We start from the raw sequence: 23049 nt of genomic DNA on the forward strand, positions 1-23049 counted from the left end.
TGCTCCAGATATTCCGGTGTGCAGAAGCATAATATTGCATGGGCATACTGACCTCCAAATCTTTGAATACATTACACTCGCTGGTCAACATAGCTGTGACACTGTAACCCTTCCGCTTTTGCATCTTTTCAGGAGTGCATTTGGTCTTGACTTCATTTTTATGGATGACAATATGTGGCCACGTCGAACTGCGCAAGTGGAGAACTCTTTTTAACAAGAGGATATTTGATGAATGCACTGGCCTCCCTGTTCCCTAGACTAAAATCCCAGTGAGCACATAGGGGATGCATTGGGGAGATATATTGCAGCGAGCATATATGGGATGTATTGGGGAGATATTTTGCAGCACATTCACATGCACCAATGGTCTGCCAGAAGTTGTGAACCACCTATGTGAAGAAATGGTATGCCCTACCACAAGAACATCTTACCAACCTCGTAACCAGGGTGGGAAAACGTTGCAGAGCATGTGTTTCTATACATGATGATCGCACACCCTATATAAGTAGAGAGGATATAAAATGTAGACTGGCAATGGGAAGGAAAGAGTTTCTGAAAAAGAGAAATTTTTAACATTGAATATAGATTTAAGTGTCAGGAAGTCGTTTCTGAACGTATTTGTTTGGAGTGTAGCCATGTATGGAAGTGAAACATGGACGATAAATACTTTAGACAAGAAGAGAATAGAAGCTTCCGAAATGTGGTGCTACAGAAGAATGCTGAAGATTAGATGGGTAGATCACATAACTAATGAGGAGGTGTTGAAGAGGATTGAGGAGAAGAGAAGTTTGTGGCACAACTTGACTAGAAGAAGGGATCGGTTGGTAGGCCATGTTCTGAGGCAACAAGGGATCACAAATTTAGCATTGGAGGGCAGCGTGGAGGGTAAAAATTGTAGAGGGAGACCAAGAGATGAATACACCAAGCAGATTCAAAAGGATGTAGGTTGCAGTAGGTACTGTGAGATGAAGAAGCTTGCACAGGATAGAGTAGCATGGAGAGCTGCATCAAACCAGTCTCAGGACTGAAGACCACAACAACAACAACATACAAGAACCATGTCCTGACCTTTGTAATGTCCAAGGGACCATCATAAATTATAGCGACTTCACTGTAATTATTGTTTTTGAACAAGAGAGTCATTTCTGTCCGTGTCGTCGTGTACTTCTTTCAGTTACCTTCTGCGTTATACTGTAGCTGTTCTTTCTACGTATGGTTCAAGTTCCATTGAGCTATCGTACTTGGCAGTGACACAGCATGCAAAAGTTGCTTAAGTTTTGTACACCAGTGTAATTGTTTCTGTGTAACTGGAGAAGTAGAATGAAAGGTGTAATTAACTTGTCACTGAGAATACCTGCCTAAACATTAACTGAAAACCTTTTGTGGTGACCAAGTTCTTCATTATAATGAGGATTTTCATATATTCACTTCGTGGGTGTTAAATACTGCTACTCAACTAAATCTAGAGTCATCTGTAAACTGGACGAAGTAGGAAAAATACACACTGTTGGGATATTGATTCTGCATGACACATCATTTATTGGCTGTTGGTGTATGGCAGTACCATAGTGTATTTTTGACCTAAGGTTTTTTTTCTATTAAAATCTGGGACATTTTGTTCAATCTTACAAACTCTAGTCTGATCTGACCTTATCATCAGCTTGTTTCTCTCCATCCTGTATCATCACTGTGTTCTGTTGAACAGAATTAAGAAAATTGGTTTGGGCCATATTAGGTCAACTGATTTGATGACTCAGAAAACATTTGATTTATGAACAATTTCATATGAAGATAATGAAAAAAAGTGGCAAAATGCACGAAAAAGAGGACATGTTTAATGGAAAGGAGAATACGGATGTCCACAAATCATGCCATCTATGAAATAAAAAACTGCAGCATAAAAAGCAAGAGAAATTAAATTTTTGCCAGTAAGTTATATTTTACAAATTCTGCTGTGTATTTTCATAATAATCTGGTGGAAACAAATATTTGGAAGGATGAAGCAGTCATAAACAATAATAACAATATTTTATTGTAGCATAATTTATTCATTTTGTCAGATATGGTAAAACAGTAAAAGAGTCACACAAGTACTGCATGTCTTACAAAGAGGAACTCCATGCTGCATACATACACAATAGAAATCCATTCATGTCTTACTTTAAAAAAGGAAAAACAAACAGATAATATACCTGTCTTATAATTTGTTAAAAAAGAATTTAATTTACAGAAACATATTTATCTTATAAACAAATTCATACATATAAAAGTTTTGATGATTATGTAAATGTTATAACTCTAAAATGTGTAATACTTAATTTGCTGCATTGTACACTTGTCCATTAATATTATTAGAAGAATGCTCTGCGCTCACACACACACACACACACACACACACACACGTAATCATTTCATCATTTCATAGATGAAAAACAAAAGCTACTGTCTACTCTAATGTTATGACTTCAACATTAGATCCTTCTTTCTCTTTCTCTTTCTCTTTTGCAGATGATGATGCTGAAGGGGACCAGCTTTTTGGTATTACATTCGGCCCAGAACTTTTACTTCTTTGTGCTGCATTTCCTATCTCTACAATTGAAACAGTGTCTTTCATCTTCTTCGGACTTTTGCTTTCTGAACTGCTAGGCTGACTACATTTCTTTGGTGTAATGGTAATGGAAGATGGTATAGATACAGAGGAAGGGAGATCAAGAGCAGAATTCTTTGGTTTGTGAATGACCTCCAACTGGCTACTGTGTTGTTGTAATCTGTTCAACATGGAAATACCAGCTGAATGGGAGGCTGATATGTCATTTAGTACATTTCTTGAGCTACCTGATACAAGGGGAGTTCTGGTGGATGCTCTCATTACAGTGCTCCTTGATGATTCACTGTTCTGATTCCTTGGAAAATATGTAGGGTCCTTACTATCTGCTGACTGCACCTTGTATGTACTCTTTCCAGCAGCATTTGGTGAGCCAGACTTAGTTGCTTTATTGCTGTTTAAAGGAGCTTTATCAGGAGGGTTTATTGTACCACTCTTACTTGTAACATTTACATCATGTTTGTACGTAATCATAGATGTCACAGGTTTATTTAATTGCTTCCTTCCTGGGCCGCTGATATGGGGTTGAGATAAACTTTGAAGTGATGTTTCTGGCAGTTTTCTTGGAGGAGCCGCATCAAGAGAACTCTGTCCTGTATATTTAGTATCTCTAACTGTCGGATACGATATCAAATTTGTAGTAGGTGTTTTGGAAACCTGTGAAATATTTGAATAAGGTGCTGCTGGCATTCCCCGAGAAGCATTCTTTCCATAACTAGAGCCAGTAGTAGATGTTTTAGGTTGTACTGAAGAAGATTTTGCATTCAATTTTGACTGTGCCGATGCTGATGAGGAGACCGGTAAAATAGATACACTGGGTCTCTCCCTGGTAGTTGCAGATGTGCTAGAGCCAGCAGCGCCACTCAGTCCAGCGAGAGGATTTAAGACAGGTGCAACAGAATTTGCTGCCAGGTGTCGTAAGAGTTCTGCTTGGAAACCAGTCATTTGAGCTTGCATCACTGCATTTAAAGGGTCAAGCATCGATGAAATATTAAGAAATGCTTGAGGATCATTTAGCATAGAATGCAACGATGAGTATGTCGCAGTAACTGGGGGAGCAGCAGCGGCGGCAGCAGCAGCTGCTGCGGCAGCTTGTGCAGCTGCACGAGTACTCCCTGGCGGTCGCCCACGAGGTCTCGGAGCTGTAGGAGCAGCAGAAGCTGCTTTGGGCATTGTGGAGTGGACAGGGGTTGCAGGTGGAAGAGGCTTCTTCACAGGTGCCACTGACACTGGCGCTGCTGCTGCTGTTGCTGCTGGCACTGCAGCTGCTGGGTTTGGTTTTGTAGATGCCTGTGGATACTGTCCCTGAAACATATTTAATAGAATGCTCAAGTTTGCTATCTTCAAGTTACAGGTGTTCTAATTATGAAAAAGAGGTGAGTATCTGCTTTTGTCAATCTGCATAGCAACACCAACAAAAGGATTTGGAATTGCCATGTTTCTTGACTTCCGCAAGGCGTTCGATACAGTTCCCCACAGTCGTTTAATGAACAAAGTAAGAGCATATGGACTATCAGACCAATTGTGTGATTGGATTGAAGAGTTCCTAGATAACAGAACGCAGCATGTCATTCTCAATGGAGAGAAGTCTTCCGAAGTAAGAGCGATTTCAGGTGTGCCGCAGGGGAGTGTCGTAGGACCGTTGCTATTCACAATATACCTAAATGACCTTGTGGATGACATCGGAAGTTCACTGAGGCTTTTTGCGGATGATGCTGTGGTATATCGAGAGGTTGTAACAACAGAAAATTGTACTGAAGTGCAGGAGGATCTGCAGCGAATTGACGCATGGTGCAGGGAATGGCAACTGAATCTCAATGTAGACAAGTGTAATGTGCTGCGAATACATAGAAAGATAGATCCCTTATCATTTAGCTACAAAATAGCAGGCCAGCAACTGGAAGCAGTTAATTCCATAAATTATCTGGGAGTACACATTAGGAGTGATTTAAAATGGAAAGATCATATAAAGTTAATCGTCGGTAAAGCAGATGCTAGACAGAGATTCATTGGAAGAATCCTAAGGAAATGCAATCCGAAAACAAAGGAAGTAGGCTACAGTACGCTTGTTCACCCACTGCTTGAATACTGCTCAGCAGTGTGGGATCTGTACCAGATAGGGTTGATAGAAGAGATAGAGAAGATCTAGCGGAGAGCAGCGTGCTTCGTTACAGGATCATTTAGTAATCACGAAAGCGTTATGGAGATGATAGATAAACTCGGGCTTTTGTTGAAGTTTCGAGAACATACCTTCACCGAAGAGTCCATCAGTATATTGCTCCCTCCTACGTATATCTCGCGAAGAGACCATGAGGATAAAATCAGAGAGATTAGAGCCCACACAGAAGCATACCGACAATCCTTCTTTCCACGAACAATACGAGACTGGAATAGAAGGGAGAACCGATAGAGGTACTCAAGGTACCCTCCGTCACACACCCTCAGATGGCTTGCAGAGTATGGATGTAGATATAGATGAAGATGTAGAATCTGTGTCATAAATTTTGAAAAAGAATTCAATTCAATTTCAACAAGTCTGTAGCCCTTGGGAAACATGGCACTGATTCAACTTACATTAGCTTGGAGAAGGTAGTATAGATGAATGTGATCAACTTTAATTAGGTTTCATCAGGACAATGGTACACTCAGAATTGAAAGAGGAGTCAGGCAAAGAGATTCCATATCATAGAAACAATTCTCAGCCATTCTAAAAGAAGCTTTCAGATTCCTAAACAGGGAAAAAGAGATGAGAATATGTGTTTATGGAATATAGCTGAACAAGCTATGTTTTGTTGATGATACTGCATAACTTAATACACCACATGTGAAAGTGTGTCCAAAAATTAATAATGGAATGCAGCTGAACAAGCGGTGTATTGTTGATGATACTGTATAACTTAATAAACCATATGTGAAAGTACACCCAAAACTTAATAACAAGATTAAAATAATGTATGGAAGCTCCAGGTTGTAATATCAACAATATTAGGAAAAGGATAGATTGCTACTCACTGTAAAGATGACCTCTTGAGTTGTTTGGGCACAGCGAGAAGACTGTTACACATTATAGTGTTCAGCCAAAGCCACTTTCAGCAAAGACAAATACACATTCACACAAGCAAGCACATCTCTCACACATGAGTGCTACCACTGGCAGCTCCAACCAGAGCTTATTTGTGTAAATGTGTGTGTTTTCCTTGTTGAAGAAGGCTTTGGCTGAAACTTATAATGTGTAACAGTCTTTTCATTCTGCCTGTCTGCAACTCAACAGGTCATCTTTAAGGTGGGTCACAATCTATCCTTTTCCTAATATTGTTAAAATAATGTATGCGGAACAAACTGAAAACAAGAACAGTATAAATTAACTATGAAGTAACAGAACTAGTTACAGATACACTGTATTCAGGAAGCACAGGAAGAGAAATAAACCAGAAGCAAAAGTGGCCTAAAGGTCCTTTACTAAAATGAACAGAGTTTTATGAAAGTATGCTTCTAATATTTCTGAAATGGAAAGTTTACAATCAATGTGTATTATCTGCTTTGGCTTACAACAATGAGAAAGAAGTTTTAAACCATTTAACAACTGGGAGCTGTTCAGCAAGCTTTGGAAGTAGGCTTAATAGAAGTTAATTAATGGGGGGATGGTTGTAAGGATGGGCAAACAACACACACACTCTCTCTCTCTCTCTCTCTCTCTCTCTCTCTCTCTCTCTCTCTCTCTCTCACACACACACACACACACACACACACACACACACACACACACACACACACACAAAAGCTCAGGGAACTCACTGGAGTGGAAGTTGTAATAATGATTTTAATGAAAAGAAATGTGGTAAGCAGTTCAGGTGAATAGATGGAAAACAGATCTAGGAAAATCCTATGTTGGATTTCAAGATATAGGATGCAATCTAACAAATAGTTAATGGAAGGTGACTGGATAACATTAAAAAACATGCACGAGCAGAATGGGTGCTTATAGCTGCATCACTTTCCCCACCTCCCACTCCCACCTCCACCACCATCCCCACAGGAATTAAGATTGACAACATAACAGTGTACAGCCACACTCACTTCCAAACTTATATTTTGCTACGCTACTGCTGTGTAAGCTTCAAAATTAACCACAAAAAATGCCATTCTGTTATGACTATTAAGCTCAACGAAGTCCAGCTGAAGAGCAATTTGGATGGTGATGAAAAGTGAACAAGAGAATTGAAATGAAGTATAAACTGATGATTTCCTGTTGCTTCATCGAGTAACAAGAAATGCAGACCTGGTCTGGAATATTTGAGATGAAAAATAGACAATATCTGTTTTGTTGGATGATTGAAAAGAAAATACGATCACTGATCTGCTTTTAACTGTACAACCGAGTTACTGATTCCATTTTTTGTACAGTATTTCAACAACTGGCAGAGTCATCATCTTCAGGGTCTGCAAGCTGTGCTGTTATGCGTACTCACTGCCCCAACTCCAAGCAGACTGTAGATCGTCTGATTTGAGTCCAGGCAGCAAGTCTGCATAACAGCACGGCTGGCTGCCCTAGAAGAAGAAGACACAAAATGGAATCAAAACTCAGCAGCACACTCAGAAGTACATTACTAATCAATGAAACTGTAAAAACCTGAGAAACCGCAAATACAATTTTTTACAGCTGACTAATATATGTCATTATTATCATCAACAACTGAATCAGTAGAAGACCAAGCAAGTTAGCACAATGGTAGGTGCACTGATCTAGCAACTGGATCATGCAGGATTTAAATCCCTGTCCAAGGTTCTGCAGTTTCCTAACATCACGAAAGGAAAATGCCAGGATGTTTCCTCTTGAGAGTTTAAATTCAATTTTCCGCTCTAGCCTGGTCCAATCTGGGTTCCTGTTTAATCTCTTATCGTAAATAGATATTAAACCCTTATCTACCTTTGACTCAAAAGAAGCCTTTTACATGACTGCAAATAATGAAATTACACCGCAGAAAACAGGTGACTGGATACTGCCGGCAGAACATCATGAACTGCAGATAAAAAGATAATATAATCTACGTTTGCACACTGCAGTAATTATCAATGTTCTGCTTGTAATTTGTTCTTGTATCTCCACCTCATTCTTTCTTAGAATTAAACAATCCTCAGTGGTGCAACCGAGGGAAATTAATCTTATTACTGAGTTTCAAAGACACACTAATTTATACATCCATTTAAGAGTATCTTTGTAGAATACAAAAGTTCTTCCTCTTCACTTTGTTCCTAGATGCAAATAGCAAAGAAATTGAAACTTCATACAGTAGAGCAAAGGAGAAAAAATTAAGTAAAAAAATTCTATATGACAGTAAAGGATTACACTTCACAGGTTTAGAAATATATACCACCAAGGAGAAAAATACAACTACATAATAACATGGGAGTAAAAGGCATATGAAACTACTGGTTTGAACAAAGGTGGATAAGTGGATAACTAGAACTACCCAACTGGCAGCCCCCCCCCTCCCCCACCCCCAAAAAAATAGGCTGCAGACCTAACATGATTCTCCAAAAATGGAATATGCCTACATCTGTTTTTATATTATGATGCTCTTAGTTAAAGATTACAAATTCTGAAAGTTATTGAGATTCACTTTGTTCATTTTAAATGTCTGTGTATTGCTTACTTAAACAGTTTTTGGTGTTGCTGAGCAACAGTCATACAATAATTTTTAAATGAACGCACTGCCATTTGACTGTATTGTTGTTTATTTAATAACGAGCCGGGTTTTGGCCTCTCATGCCATTTTCAGGCGATTGAGTGTATGTCATTAACATGTACTGCAGGACATCAAGCAAAAATTCTTCTCAAAATTTTGATTGTGATGTCCTGCAATATATGTTAATGACATAAACACAATCACTTGAAAACAGCATAAAAGGCCAAAACCTGGGTCATAATTAAATAAACAACAATAAAGTCAAATGGTGGTGTGTTCATTTAAAAATTATTTTTTATTTGTTTGTATATTGTTTATAAATAACTCATCTGCTACCAGTCACAATTTTCTTTATTTTATTTTTCGCACGACGCGTTTCGGGGAATGATTCCCGTGACTGGTAGCAGATGAGTTATTTATAAACAAACCTATTGTTTTCACAGTCGCAGGCTTTCAGAACCATTTATAATGGATCAAACCAGATTTATTTGTTTGTTGGGTTATTAACAATCTCTCTCACACACTGCAGTCAGTAAAAACAGTGATCAAGAGATTGGAATAATAAGCAACAAAACGAACAATAAAGAATGATGTTCATCATAATACAGAGCACTAAACACATGAAGCTTCAACAGCCTCTCAACCAGTCAGTAGATACCTGAGTCGCTTGTGCCGGACCACCTCCAGGACTGGGGGGTACACGTACAATCTCTTGTTGACAGATGCGCACTGCCTGCTCCAGTGTACAGCTCTCAGCCTAAAACATACATGCAAAGTGACTATAAAATTCAATGTTCTGCCTGCAATAAATTAGAAAATGTGAAGCAGACACACTAATATAGTTGACTTATCAAAAAGCTTAAATAAAATCAAGACATGGTGTATTTTCTATTAAACAGAAACATTAGGTATTAACTTGTTTACACTTTTAATACAGAACAGATCTTCAATGTACCAGAACACAAAAAATCATTCGTTCTCAAATTTTATTCCATATTCACTTTACTATTTTTATGGTAATGTATAAAACTTATGCATATACTGTGACTATTCAATTTTATTTTCTGTTCTCTTGTCCTTGAAATTCTGAATTTTCTAGAGTGCCAAGAGAATTTATTTCAGTTTTCATGCCATCAGATACAACATGTACAAACAACATTAAGAATTAGTATTATAAATAGTGCCATAGTTACTCAGAACTACTTGAAGCCATGTCATGAAGAATATGTATAACAGTGTGTTAATCTGGATGATATATGTTCACTTAACTACTATAAGGTTTATTTGAAATTTGCAATACATTTTCTTCCTCATACTTGCAATATCTTCTGCTGTGTTCCTAAATATCTTTATTAAATGGTTGACCCTTTCATTTACATCTGCATAATCTGCATTTTCTAAGCTACCTATACCTTCCTATTTCTAAACAAATTTTCTTACTCTACATCTTTGATTTCCTGCCTGCCGAGTATCCATATTTGAAACCACTGATAAGAGACAGCCTACAACCGACAACATTATTTATTACATGAGATTATCAGTGTTTAAAAATGAGTGAACGATTTTTATTTTACACTTCTACTCACAGAAGTGGAAAATAAAAATCATTCGCTGACAGAGAATCTGTGATTATTGTGTATCATCCTACACTATTTCCCATTATCAAGGGACTAAGATTGCATCACTTTTATCATATTAATGGAAAACACTGTTTTAGGACCATAATGAGCTTATATTAATGAGATAAAAAGATACATCATTTGTTATTAATCTGATTGGGCAGAGAAACACCTCAGGTGTCACTTGTTTCATCCATGCTCTCTCCTCCTGAGGCACCTCCCAGTGTACCCAACACAGTGGATTTGCCTTCACAGGAGGATGAGTGAAGGGTGGAAATGTGTCTGCATTGCTCGAGGCAGAGGGCCAATGTGCAGGCTGGTCCTCTAACTTGGCCCATTCACCCTGTGAGTGGACAAGTGCTCATTCCTTCAGCAGGATCTGTGCAGACACACAGGAGGAGGGGTTTACTTGTTATCAGGAGTTGCACCATTAGGCACAGTATGGAGCCTCTTAGGCAGAAAGCCAATGAGCACTCAGTATGTGTGCAGGGGGACCTCATCAGAGATGTGGAAGAAGCCCTGCCTGCAGCCATCGAGTGTGCAGAATGCAGCCATCTGCAAGTTGTGGTTCGCGTCGGCACTAATGATGCATGTCGCTTGGATTCTGAGGCCATCCTCAGTTCATATGGATGGCTGGCGGAGGTCGATTCTATGGAAGTCTTGGCTGCAGATTACTGGACCTGTGGTGTCAGTCGAGGAATTGAAATACTGCCCTCAATAGGTCAGGGGTGCACTACACAAAGGAAGCATCTAATAGATAGCACAGTATTTATGGAGGGCACATGGGGTTTTTTAGGCTAGGCAACAGACTGAGGTTCTCCAATGAGTATTTGCCAGATGATACGCAGATAATGAAATCACTCTGTGCTCAGATAAAGACACTTCAATGCTCAAAATTTTATCAGTAAATTGTCAAAGCATTTGTAACAAAGTTCCTGAATTTAATGCCCACCAGAAACATCTCATGTTCGAATTATTCTCGGGACTGAGAGCTGATTGAAACCCAAAGTAGGAAGCTCTGAGATATTATGTGATTCATGGAACATAATGAAAAGATATACATGAGACGCCATAGGAGGAGGTGTATTCACTGCAACTGAAAAAAAATATTGTCTCTACTGAAGTCAAATTTGAGTGAGGCAATGAAGTTATCTAGTCAATTATAACAGTTCTAGGTGAAATCAAGTTAATTGTTGAATGTTTTTACTGGCCACTCTATTCAGCTGTGAGTGGTTTTAGAGTCATTGACAGTAATATGGACACACCCAGATCATGCAATATTAGTTGGAGGGAATTTTAAACTACTGAGTATAGATGGGGACATCTATGGATTCATTGTGGGGGTACAGACAGTCTTCCAAATTTCTTTTGAACATGTTTTCCGAAAACTGTCTTGAGCAGCTAGCTTGACAGTCCACACACAACGGAAATATTTTAGTCCTCACATGTGGCAACAGGCCTGACCTGATCGACAGCACCAGTGTAAAGAATGGGATTAGCCTGACCGCCATGTCTTCGGAGTGACTTTGGTTACCAAAGTTAACAAGTCAATCAAGAAGACTAGGGAAGTATTTCTGCAAGAAAGAGCAGACAGAAAGTTGTTAACATCCCATTTAGACAATGAACTGACATCATTTAGTTCCAGTATGACGGACATAGAGGAATTATGGGCAAAGTTTAAATGGATTGTAAATCAAACTCTGGAGTAGTAAGTGCCAAATAAGTCGATTACAGATGGAAAAAACCCACCATGGTTTAACAACAAAAGCCAAAACTGCTGAGAAAGAATAGGCTGTTGCACTCTTGGTTCAAAAGAGAATGCGCAAATGATGACAGGTAAAAGTTAATACAATTCATGCATCTGTAATAAGATCAATGGGCAAAGCTTACAACAACTACCGTCATATACCTTAGCCAAAGATCTTGTAGAGTACCCATGAAAATTATGGTCCCAGATCAGTTCACTAACTGGATCTCAGGCTTCTATCCACTCGCTCACTGACCAGTCTGGTGTGGCAGCAGATGACAGTAAAAGTAAAGCCGAAGTTTTAAACTTTGCATTTAAGAAGTTGTTCTTGCACGACAATTGTACAAACATACTGTCATTTGACCATCACACAGATTCCCATATGCAAGACATAGTAATAAGCAACACTGGTGTACTAAAAAAGCTGAAAGCAAATAAGTTACCAGATCCTGATGGAATCCCAATTCAGTTTTACAAAGAGTACTCTACATCATTGGAGCCTTATTTAACTTGCATTTATTGTGAATCTCTAGCCCAGCGCAAAGTCCGAAGCAACTGAAAAAAATGCAGGTGACTCCTGTGTATAAGAAGGACAAAAGAACGAACCCACAAAATTACAGACCAATATCCCCAACATGGGTTTGTTCCAGAATCCTTTAACATATTCTCAGTTTGAATATAATAAATTTTCTTGAGAGCAAGAAGCTTCTGTCCACAAATCAGCATGGTTTTAGAGAGCATTGCTCATCTGAAACTCAGCTTGCCCTTTTCTCACGTGATATGCTGTGAACTACGAATGACGAACAACAGACAGATTCCATATTTCTACATTTCCAGAAAGTGTCTGACATGGTGCTCCATTTCAGTCTGTTAAAGAATGTATGAGCACATGGAATAGATTCACAGATATGTCAGTGGCTCAAAGACTTCTAAGTTATAGAACCCAGTATGTTGTCCTGGATGGTGAGTGTTCATCAGAGACAAAGATATCATCAGGAGTGCCCCAGGGAAGTGTGATATGACCTCTATTATTCTCTATATACATAAATTTTTGGTGCGAAAGGCGAATGGTCAACTTCGATTTATTCGAAGAATTCTAGGAAAGCGTGGTTCATCTATAAAGGAGACCACATTTAGGACACTAGTGCAGCCTATTCTTGAGTTCTGCTCAAGTGTTTGGGATCTGTACCAGGTCAGATTAAAGGAAGATATCGAAGCACTTCAGAGGCAGGCTGCTGGATTTGTTAGTGGTAAGTTCAAACTACACAAAAGTGTTACAGGGATGCCTTGAGAACTCAAATGGGAATCCCTGGAGGGAAGGCAATGTTATTTTCGATGAACACTATTGAAAAAATTTAGAGAACCATCATTTGAAGCTGACTGCATATTGATTCTGTTGCCTCCAACATACATTGCGTGTAAGAACTATAAAGATAAGATGCAAGAAATTAGGGCTCATACGGAAGCATATGTGTGAGTCATTTTTCCCTTGTTCTATTTCTGGGTGGTACAGGAAAGAAAATGACTAGTAGGTTGGTATGGGGTAACTTGCACCACACATTGTAAAGTGGATTGCAGAGTATTGATGTCAATGTGGAGGTAGAAGAAAGTGGTGTCCGGAGGAGGACATTCAACAGTGAATTATATACGCTGGATGATGAACCAGACATTGTCAGTTGCATTAAGACTAAAAGACTGGAATGAGCAGGCCATGTATTGAGAGCTAATATCGGAATGATTGAGAAGATATTCAGTGCAGTGCATGAAGGAACCAGGAGGGTTGACAGATCAAAGTGAAGGTGGTAAGAAGCTGTCAGAAAGGACATGAGGGAAACTGGAATTCAGAGTTGGAGGGGTTCAGTGCTAAACAGGAAAGACAGGAATAATTTTCTACAGGAGGTCAAGATTCACAAAGAGCTGTCACACCTTTGTCATTATCATCATAATCATCATTGTCAATGTAGCTGCTAAGTAGTATTACATACAACTTCATGAGCACCACATCCATTTGGCCTGAGTGACTCCATTGAATTTTACTGTTTCACTGCCAACAGTACGCAGCTTCAAATGGGTATGCTTGTTGCCATTCTCATTTTATGGCTAATACAAATCATATTAATGTCAATCATTTGCACCCAAATGGTGCACAGAGAGTCAAACAGTGTCCATTCCAAAGGAAAGACGCCAGGTCAGCAATATTACAACCGCAGCATGACACAGTGATAATCCATTCAGTACTGAGACCCCAACTAAAGTTCTCTAACAAGGAAGTCAACTTAATTCCAAAACACAATACGTGCCTTAACACTTACAGGTTGGCAGCCCTGCAGCCAAGCGACTAGCGCGAGGTTTGGTGTTCTCGTAAAGATAAGTTATTTTAGATTATAAAACACATAGATTAGTACTGATTACGTGGTAAATAAGTGTATTAGTGTGCCGTTTAAGTGTACCATTAAAGGTTTCATTTCTCTTTACGTAATATAGCAGAAAACGCGAAAAGACCGTACAATCGTATTTTCTGTTTACGTTCTGCTGCAGCAAATCTATAGAATTTCGTTTAGTTGTTCCTTGCTCTCTCCAGCAATTTAACTTAGCGTACCTCTTCATTATTTAACTAGCATTTCCGGAAAGTAGCGTAAAGTTTAACTTGTTGTTTCAGAAACTTTGCACTTTTGTTTTTGTTTACACACAGTTGCGTATAGGCCAAATTTGTGTAACCATATTTTCGTGTTTATCTGTAATTTAACTGACTTATTCTTAATAAATTATTACGTTTATCATGAGTGAAAAGTGCTTGACTTGCCGTAGAATTGTTAGGTCGGGGCTTTGGTGTGATGGGTGCTGTAGTTTTTTCCATGTGGGTGACTGTAGTGGCGTGGGAATAGGGGAAGTAAATGAGACTCATCAGTGGTTTTGTAGGATTTGTAGTAGAGATAGGAAGATACTGGAACAGGAGGGGAAAATTGCTGCCCTTCAGGCTGAGTTAGACAAGGCCAGGGGAGATCTTGACAGGTTAAGGAGGGAGAAGGGTAAAGAGAGGTGGGAAGTGGCAACAGGCAACAGGAGGAACAGGCCTAGAACTTTGTCTGACAGCTTTATGGTGAATGTGGAAAATAGATTTGACCTGTTGCTTCAGTTAGAAGCTGGTGAGCCTCAAGCAGTTACAGGTGTAGACAGGGCACAACAAACTTTCAGCAACAAATTGAAAAGTAAGAATGTAGGGAAATCAGTAAAGAGAAAGAAAGTGTTGTTGTTAGGTAGTTCCCATGGAAGAGGTGTTGGCCAACTCTTGCAGGATGAACTAGGATCAGAATACCAGGTCACCAATTTTTTTAAACCTAGTGCTGGTCTGGAGCAGGTGACAGAGGATTTAGGATCACTTTGCAAAGATTTCACTAAGGAAGACACCGTGGTTATAGTGGGTGGGGCAGGTAACAGTATTGACAGAGATCCTGGGTACAGCGTAGAGTGTGACCTGGCGAAGATTGCATCAGCATCGAGGCATACCAGTGTTGAGTTTGTATCTGTTCTTGGGCGCCATGACCGACCTCATTTGAACTCTTCTGTCAAGAGAGTTAATTTGGAGCTGGAACGGCTGCTCATGTCGGGTGCGGGGTCACACATTGGTGTGGTTCATGTTGATTCTATCAGTAGGTGGGATTATACTAGGCATGGCCTTCACCTCAACAGGAAGGGGAAGGGTAAATTGGCTGGGGAAATAGCAAGAAAGTTAAAGGGGGGAGGCACTGTCATGAGTGGTAAAATACCAGTGGTTATAGGATTCAGAAAAGACCCTTTTTTAGGGTAGGGAGGACAGAAAGAAAACAAATTTTAAGAGAAGTTAGAACTGAGACAAACCTTCAGTTTGAGAAAGAAATCAAAAAACATAATTCCAGCTTATTACATCAACATAAACAGCCATTGGTTAAGAATTTTCAACTGTCAGCAGATATTTTAACTCCACCCAATTTTAAGTCAGTCAATGTGAAATGTCAGCTATCTTTATTGCATCAAAATATTCGAGGACTGAGAAATAAAATTAATGAATTAACTATCTGCATAGATGAATTAGAGTCTTCAAACCCAGCTGACATAATCTGCCTCTCTGAACATCATGTGACCACTGGTATAGAACTTTTAAGTGTTACAGGGTTTAGGTTAGCATCTCATTTTTGTAGATCAGAAATGGAGAAAGGAGGAGTTGCCACATTCATCAGGAACTGTCATAAATTTAAGAACATAGACATTCATAAATTTTGCCTAGAACAGCATATGGAAGCATGTGCAACAGAATTAGATTTTCACAAAAAATCTTTCATAATATTAAGTGTATATCGAGCACCTGCAGGTAACTTTAATCTGTTTGTAAACCACCTTGAAGCTGTACTGGCCCATTTAACAACCAAAAACAAAGAAATAGTGGTTGCTGGTGATTTCAATGTAGATTTCCTTAAAGACTCTCCCAATAAGAACCTATTTGAGTTAGTAACACTATCATTCAACTTAATTCCCACAGTAAAGTTCCCCACTAGGATAACCACTTGCTCACAAACAGCCATTGATAATATCTTTATAGAAAAGTCAAATGAACAAAATTATATTACAAAACCAATAGTCAATGGCCTCTCAGACCATGACATGCAGTTCCTTCTTTTAAATGTTAATACTGAACAGGATATAAAATCTGTTAAATCTGAGCTCAAGAGGGTAATCAGTAAGCCAAAAATTGATTATTTTAGGACACTCCTCAGAGACATTCACTGGACTGATGTTTACAGTGCTCATGGCATGAATGAAAAATATAACATTTTTGCTAATAAAGTGCTTACCTTATTTGAACACTGCTTTCCCCCAAAACTTACCAAGGTTAGAGCAAAGTCTACAAAGAAGCCATGGATTACTCGAGGAATAGGGGTATCTTGTAAAACAAAAAGAAAACTGTATCTGTCAATCCGAAACATTTCCAATGTTGATGCTATAGCACATTATAAGAAATACTGCAAAATATTAAAGACTGTAATACGGATGTCAAAGCAAATATATTACAAGGAAAAGATAGTCATATCAGATAACAAAATAAAGACAATATGGGATATAGTGAAGGAGGAGACCGGTAGAACCAGACATGAAGAGGAAGAAATAGCATTAAGAGTAAATTATGCATTGGTGACAGATGTGTATAGTGTTGCAGAACTTTTTAACAAACATTTTATAACTGTTACTGAAAAGATGGGGTTGTCAGGTTCGGTAGATGCTGCTATGGATTACCTTAGACCAGACATTTCAAGTAACTTCCATAATATGAATTTGACCCTCACTACCCCAACAGAAATAACGTCCATCATAAAATCTTTAAAATCAAAAACATCTAGTGGGTATGATGAAATATCAACAAAGTTAATTAAAGAATGTGATTCTGAGCTAAGTAACATATTAAGCTATCTGTGTAACCAGTCGTTTATCAGTGGAATATTTCCCGAATGGCTGAAATATGCTGAAGTTAAGCCACTGTTTAAGAAGGGAGATAAAGAAATAGCATCAAATTTCCGTCCAATTTCACTGTTGCCATCATTCTCAAAAATTTTCGAAAAAGTAATGTACAGTCGTCTTTATAACCATCTTATCTCAAATAACATACTGTCAAAGTCACAGTTTGGATTTCTAAAAGGTTCTGATATTGAGAAGGCTATCTACACTTACAGTGAAAATGTACTTAATTCATTAGACAAAAAATTGCAGGCAACTGGTATATTTTGTGATCTGTCAAAGGCATTTGACTGTGTAAATCACAATATCCTTTTAAGTAAACTAGAATATTATAGTGTAACAGGAAATGCTGCAAAATGGTTCAAATCTTATATCTCTGGCAGGAAACAAAGGGTGTTATTAGGAAAGAGACATGTATCAAGCTATCAGGCATCATCCAACTGGGAACTAATTACATGTGGGGTCCCACAAGGTTCCATTTTGGGGCCCTTACTTTTTCTTGTGTATATCAATGACCTTTCATCAGTAACATTACCAGATGCCAAGTTTGTTTTGTTTGCTGATGATACAAACATTGCAATAAATAGCAAATCAAGTGTAGTCTTAGAAAGATCAGCCAATAAAATATTTGTGGACATTAATCACTGGTTCCTAGCCAATTCTTTGTCACTAAACTTTGAAAAAACACACTACATGCAGTTCAGAACTTGTAAGGGGTGTCCCAAGAGTATATGTCTAACATATGATGACAAGAAGATAGAAGAAGTGGACGGTGTTAAATTCTTGGGATTACAGCTTGATAATAAATTCAACTGGGAGGAGCACACCACAGAACTGCTGAAGCGTCTTAACAAATCTCTGTTTGCAATGCGAATTTTGTCAGACATAGGGGATATAAAAATGAAAAAGCTGGCATACTATGCTTACTTTCATTCCATAATGTCATATGGGATTATTTTCTGGGGTAATTCATCAAGCCAAGCTAAAGTTTTCCGGGCACAAAAACGTGCAGTAAGAATTATATGTGGTGTGAACTCAAGAACATCCTGCAGAAGCCTGTTTAGGGAACTAGGGATACTAACTACAGCTTCCCAATATATTTATTCCTTAATGAAATTTGTCATTAAAAATATATCACTTTTTCAAACCAACAGCTCAATTCATGGAATCAATACTAGAAATAAGAATAATCTTCACAAGGATTTAAAGTCACTTAGTCTTGTACAAAAAGGTGTGCATTATTCAGGAACACACATTTTCAATAACTTGCCAGCAGCCATAAAAAGCTTAACAACCAATGAAATTCAGTTTAAGAGAAGCCTAAAGGATTTATTGGTGGCCAACTCCTTCTACTCCATTGATGAATTTCTTAGGAAAACCAACTGATTTGTATATAAGTACAACATAACTTCTGCACAATTTCAGTGCAGTAATGTGTTCACTGAAAATTTGTGTGTGTGTGTGTGTGTGTGTGTGTGTGTGTGTGTGTGTGTGTGCTTGTGTGTGTGTAAGTGTGTAAGTATAATCTAACTTCTGCACCATTTCAGTGCAGTAATGTGTTCATTGTAAATAAGTATTACAGTAGTTGTATTACATGTTTCTTACCTTATAAATAAATAAAAAACTTTTTTATTTTAAATTCAGTGCAATAGTATTTGTAAAATGACTCTTAGTGTTCATTAAAAAATGACGATCATTCCACTTGGGACCTGTGGAATGGTACATTAGCTTATTTGTTTTAGTTGTAAATATTTGTCATGTATTGTTGTTTTTCTGACATGTTCCACATCCTGGAGAACCTCCTCACTACGGATCAATTGGAATGAAAGTAAATCTAATCTAATCTAATCTAATCTTACAGACTAACTGTGACCATGACACTGGCATGAACATATATGAGTAAAATCAATAAAATCACACTTGTGGCAGTTGGGCATAGCCAATCCCTTATGTCAGCCTACAGTCAACAGGATGGCCCACAAAACACCCCACTGCTGGCAATGATTCAAAATTCTGGATAAACTCTGTGGCAATGCCATCTCTAAGTTGTACTTTCACCTCATTTGACCTCATTGGGTGTTCCACAATTAAACTTGTTTTTATCACTATAATATAGAGTGATTCAAAGACACTTATTTAACCTATCATTGGGTGTTCCACAATTAAACTCGTTTTTATCACTATAATATAGAGTGATTCAAAGACACTTATTTAACCTATCATTCAGAAGAATATACCATTATGACCACTGCTTTTATCAGTAAACATTGACAGTGACCACTAACAGTGGTATTCTTCTTACTGTAAGAGTTGTCTAACAGTTGAGAATGCTAAAGAACTTCGTGTCAGATGCAAAAAATCTTCAAAATGATACAAAAAGATGATAAAATAACAAACATGAATGATGAACAGATACAAGGTGTGATCAAAACGCAATGGGAATTTTCTAATTTTGCATGCTTTATTCATCCGATTTTCAATTATTTTTTTCTTTCTTTTTTTATATCTTGTTGACACACATGTTTCTGATATAATTTAGCATTTTCAGCTGTTTTTAATATGTTTTTTATTGTTGGAAAGGTTATACACATTTTCAAGTGTTTGGCGAATTTTTACTTTCAAAAAAGAGGGATCAAAGAATTTGCATTAAATTTTGCTTGAAAAATGGAATTAAGTGCAGCACCACATCAGAAATGTTGAGTGGGGCTTTTGGCAAGCGTACTATGAGTAACACAAAGAGTTTACAAGTGGTATAAAAGAGGGTCAAGAAGACATTGAAGATGACAATGACCACCCTGGACACCCTAGCACAATAATTTTTGATGGCAATGTGGAAGAAGTAAAGAAAATGGTTCCGGAAAATTACTGAATCACTCTCAGAGAGGTTTCTGATAATGTCGGCATGCCCTTCGGCTCATGCTAAGCAATTTTTTCATATGTTTTTGGCATGAAACAGCAAAGTTTGTTCCAAAATTGTTGGATTTCAACCAAAAATGACACCACACAGACACCAATTAAGAGCTGCTGAACGAAGTCGACAGCAATCCAGATCTTCAAAAGAGGGTGACAAAACATGGGTACAACGTCAAAGCCAACACTCAATGGTCGCATTGGAAACTGCCTGAAGAGCCAAGGCCAAAGGAAATTTGATAACTTTGCTCACATGTGAAGGTTCTTCTCACTTTTTTCTTTGATAACATTGGGATAGTGCATCACAAGTCCCTGCCTTATGGTTACATGGTCAATAAGGAATAGTACCTGAAAGTTGTGTGCTGTTTGCATGAAGCAGGTCGAAGAGAACAACTAGAATTGTGGGAAAATCAGTCAAGGTCATTGCATTATGACAATACTCGCACTCATGCTTCAATGCTTTTTCATGTTGTTTTTTTTTTTTTTTTTTTTTTTTGGCAAAAAACCAAAACCGTTATGTTGCCTCCGCCACCATATTCACTGAACATGAAACTCTGCAACTTCTTTCTATTCCCGAGGCTGAAGATAACTGTGAAAGGACGTCATTTTGCCACCAGTGACGAGATAAATATCAAATCACTGAAGGAGCTGAACATCAAAGCAAAAAGTGAGTTCCAGAAACGCTTTCAAATTGGAAAAAATCCTGGAACGTGTATTATATCCAAGGGGGTTGGTTTGAAGGTGACAAATTTGGCATTGATGAATAAATAAAGATTATTTAAGTGGAACTTTTCGATCACACCTCATCCAAAAATTTCACTGTATGAAGCTGCAGTAGCTCCCTTACCTTCACATATCGTTTGCAGACATCCTTCAGAAGTGCAGAAAATGTCGATTCTTTATGTGGCAATTGTTTTTGAACATACTGGTAAGTACGATACACTTCCAGTGCCAGGGCACTAGTTATTTCATTTCTCAGTTTTGCACGAAGAGTCTGAAGTGACAGGGAGAGAGCTTGTCGTGATAACTGCTCTCGCTCAGATTCTCTCAGATATTTCCTAAAAATAAAAATAAAAATAAAATTAATAAATCCACAGCAGTCAGTCACAATCTGTTTTCAAGTTTTTTTCATGGTCAAAAACTAACTTATCTGGTTCTGGAGTACGACGTAAGGCGACACAAAGTTCTAGCAGAAGAGAATGTTCATGTAATTCTCGTAGTACATCCATGAGGAGAAGAATACAGCGACTCATATGTGAAGCAAAACACCCAGGTCTATCAATCTCTGGGACAGGGATACGCCAAACACCCTGGAATCAAGTCAAACAGAACTTCTTACATATATTTTGGTTATGGAGAGGTTTGTTACACAATAACTTGAATAGATTTCAAAAGCTTTCAGACCAAAATAAGTTTTGTTCTATAATCTTTTGAGTAAGCTGTTGCTGAAGTGGTCAGGGATTGTGAGGCGAGTAAACAGCATTGACAACTGAGAGGGTGTGTGATATTCAGATAAAGGTGGGGACAGGGAAGTACTGGAAGACAGAAGTTGTGGAGACAAGTGGCTCTTACCTGAGGGATGGAGCACGGCAGAGACAGGGAGACACACAAATGTGCATGTGCGAAGAGAGAGAGAGAGAGAGAGAGAGAGAGAGAGAGAGAGAGAGAGAGGAGGGGGGGGGGGGGGAGTTAGGTGGTGAGAGAAATAAAATTCCATGACAGCAGAAGAAAAGGTGAAAATGTTAGGAGAGGAATTGGAACAAGGGAATGGGACGGAAGCAGCACAGGTTAGGAAATGGTGGAGGACTGTTAGAAAAAAAGACATTATGGAGAGACAGTTCTCAACGATGGAGCTCAGATGATTTGTTGCTGGGAGGGATGTTCCAAAAGACATGTTAGTTAGTTATTTGACTGTTCCATGGATTATAACTGTAGTAATATAGAACAAGCCAGTTTGCAATTATACTCCCCTTTCTCAGTGGGGGAAAAAGAAAATATACCTGATTTAAAGAATAATGATAACACCTCATTGAACAGCACACAAAAATGTAACCATACAGGTGTGTGTGTGTGGGGGGGGGGGAGGGGGGGGGGAGGGAAGGCAAGGTCTTCAAGCAGGTGTGATCTCAGTGTGTGTTCGAAGTTAATTTTATTATCCATTAAACTTTTTATATCACTGGACAAGTGGACAAAGATTTTTATGGCTGAATACCTCCCTTCCTTCTGAGTCACACTAAGGCTGAGTGATAATTCAGCCAGTCATTTCTCTTTCTAGTAACTATACTTATGAATGTTACTGTTGTTTTTGGACTGTAAATGATTGCTAAAAAACTTCACTATGGACTAAGTGTACTTTGAGGCTGCTGTCAGTATGCCTAAGTGTTTGCAAAGATGTCTACAAGAGGCTCCTCAGAGGGCATCACACATTATACTTACACTACATCCCCTGTGCAACAAACACTTCTCCTTAACAATGAGTTCCCAGAATGTGATCCATAAGATGGTAGCAAATGAAAATAGGTACAGTACCGTATTTACCCGAATATAAGAGGTTTCTTTCTCACACCTGTCATTTGAAAAATACAGGGTCTTTTTACAGTTGCAGATAAAGCTTTGGAACTTGATGTCGTGAGCAGTCTGAATTTTGTAATTTCAGAATGGTGGGATGAGGTGCTCTGGCACCAGCTTGACTGTATACGAGTAGGGGAGAGGAGAGTGGGCAGCAAAATTTATATTGCTGCCAACCATGGGAATTTATTAGTCTACCACATTTGGTCTGCAGTTCGCCTGAGTCTAAATGTACTCAGAACTGAACTGACATTACAAGTGGACAAATACTCAGTAATAGTATACATTTCAACAGAAGATAAGTTAATTCTAACATAAATATGTTCACAAAAGCACTCAAAATGAGGCATAAGAAATGAATCATTAAGTTCGGCAGCCCTAACAAAACAGCACTACTAATTTTTAAGATTGCTACAAATGATGAAG

The 23049-nt window shown here is 38.4% G+C and overlaps 1 protein-coding gene across 1 annotated transcript in view; it reads right to left on the reverse strand.

The window, feature by feature from the left end:
• Positions 1 to 2040: 2040 nt before the first annotated feature.
• The window catches only part of LOC124783727 (calcineurin-binding protein cabin-1-like), a 252819-nt gene continuing 231810 nt past the window's right edge, over positions 2041 to 23049 (reverse strand). Inside the window, exons 29-32 of the mRNA XM_047254043.1 lie at positions 21202 to 21365; positions 20903 to 21113; positions 8951 to 9049; positions 2041 to 3910 (exon numbers count right to left, since the gene is read on the reverse strand). Of these exons, the coding sequence (XP_047109999.1) occupies positions 2447 to 3910; positions 8951 to 9049; positions 20903 to 21113; positions 21202 to 21365 (1938 nt within the window). The 3' untranslated portion in view covers positions 2041 to 2446. The remainder of the gene's footprint in view (positions 3911 to 8950; positions 9050 to 20902; positions 21114 to 21201; positions 21366 to 23049) is intronic.

This window comes from Schistocerca piceifrons, chromosome 1, assembly GCF_021461385.2.
Source record: "Schistocerca piceifrons isolate TAMUIC-IGC-003096 chromosome 1, iqSchPice1.1, whole genome shotgun sequence".
Classification (NCBI taxonomy): Eukaryota; Metazoa; Arthropoda; class Insecta; order Orthoptera; family Acrididae; genus Schistocerca; species Schistocerca piceifrons.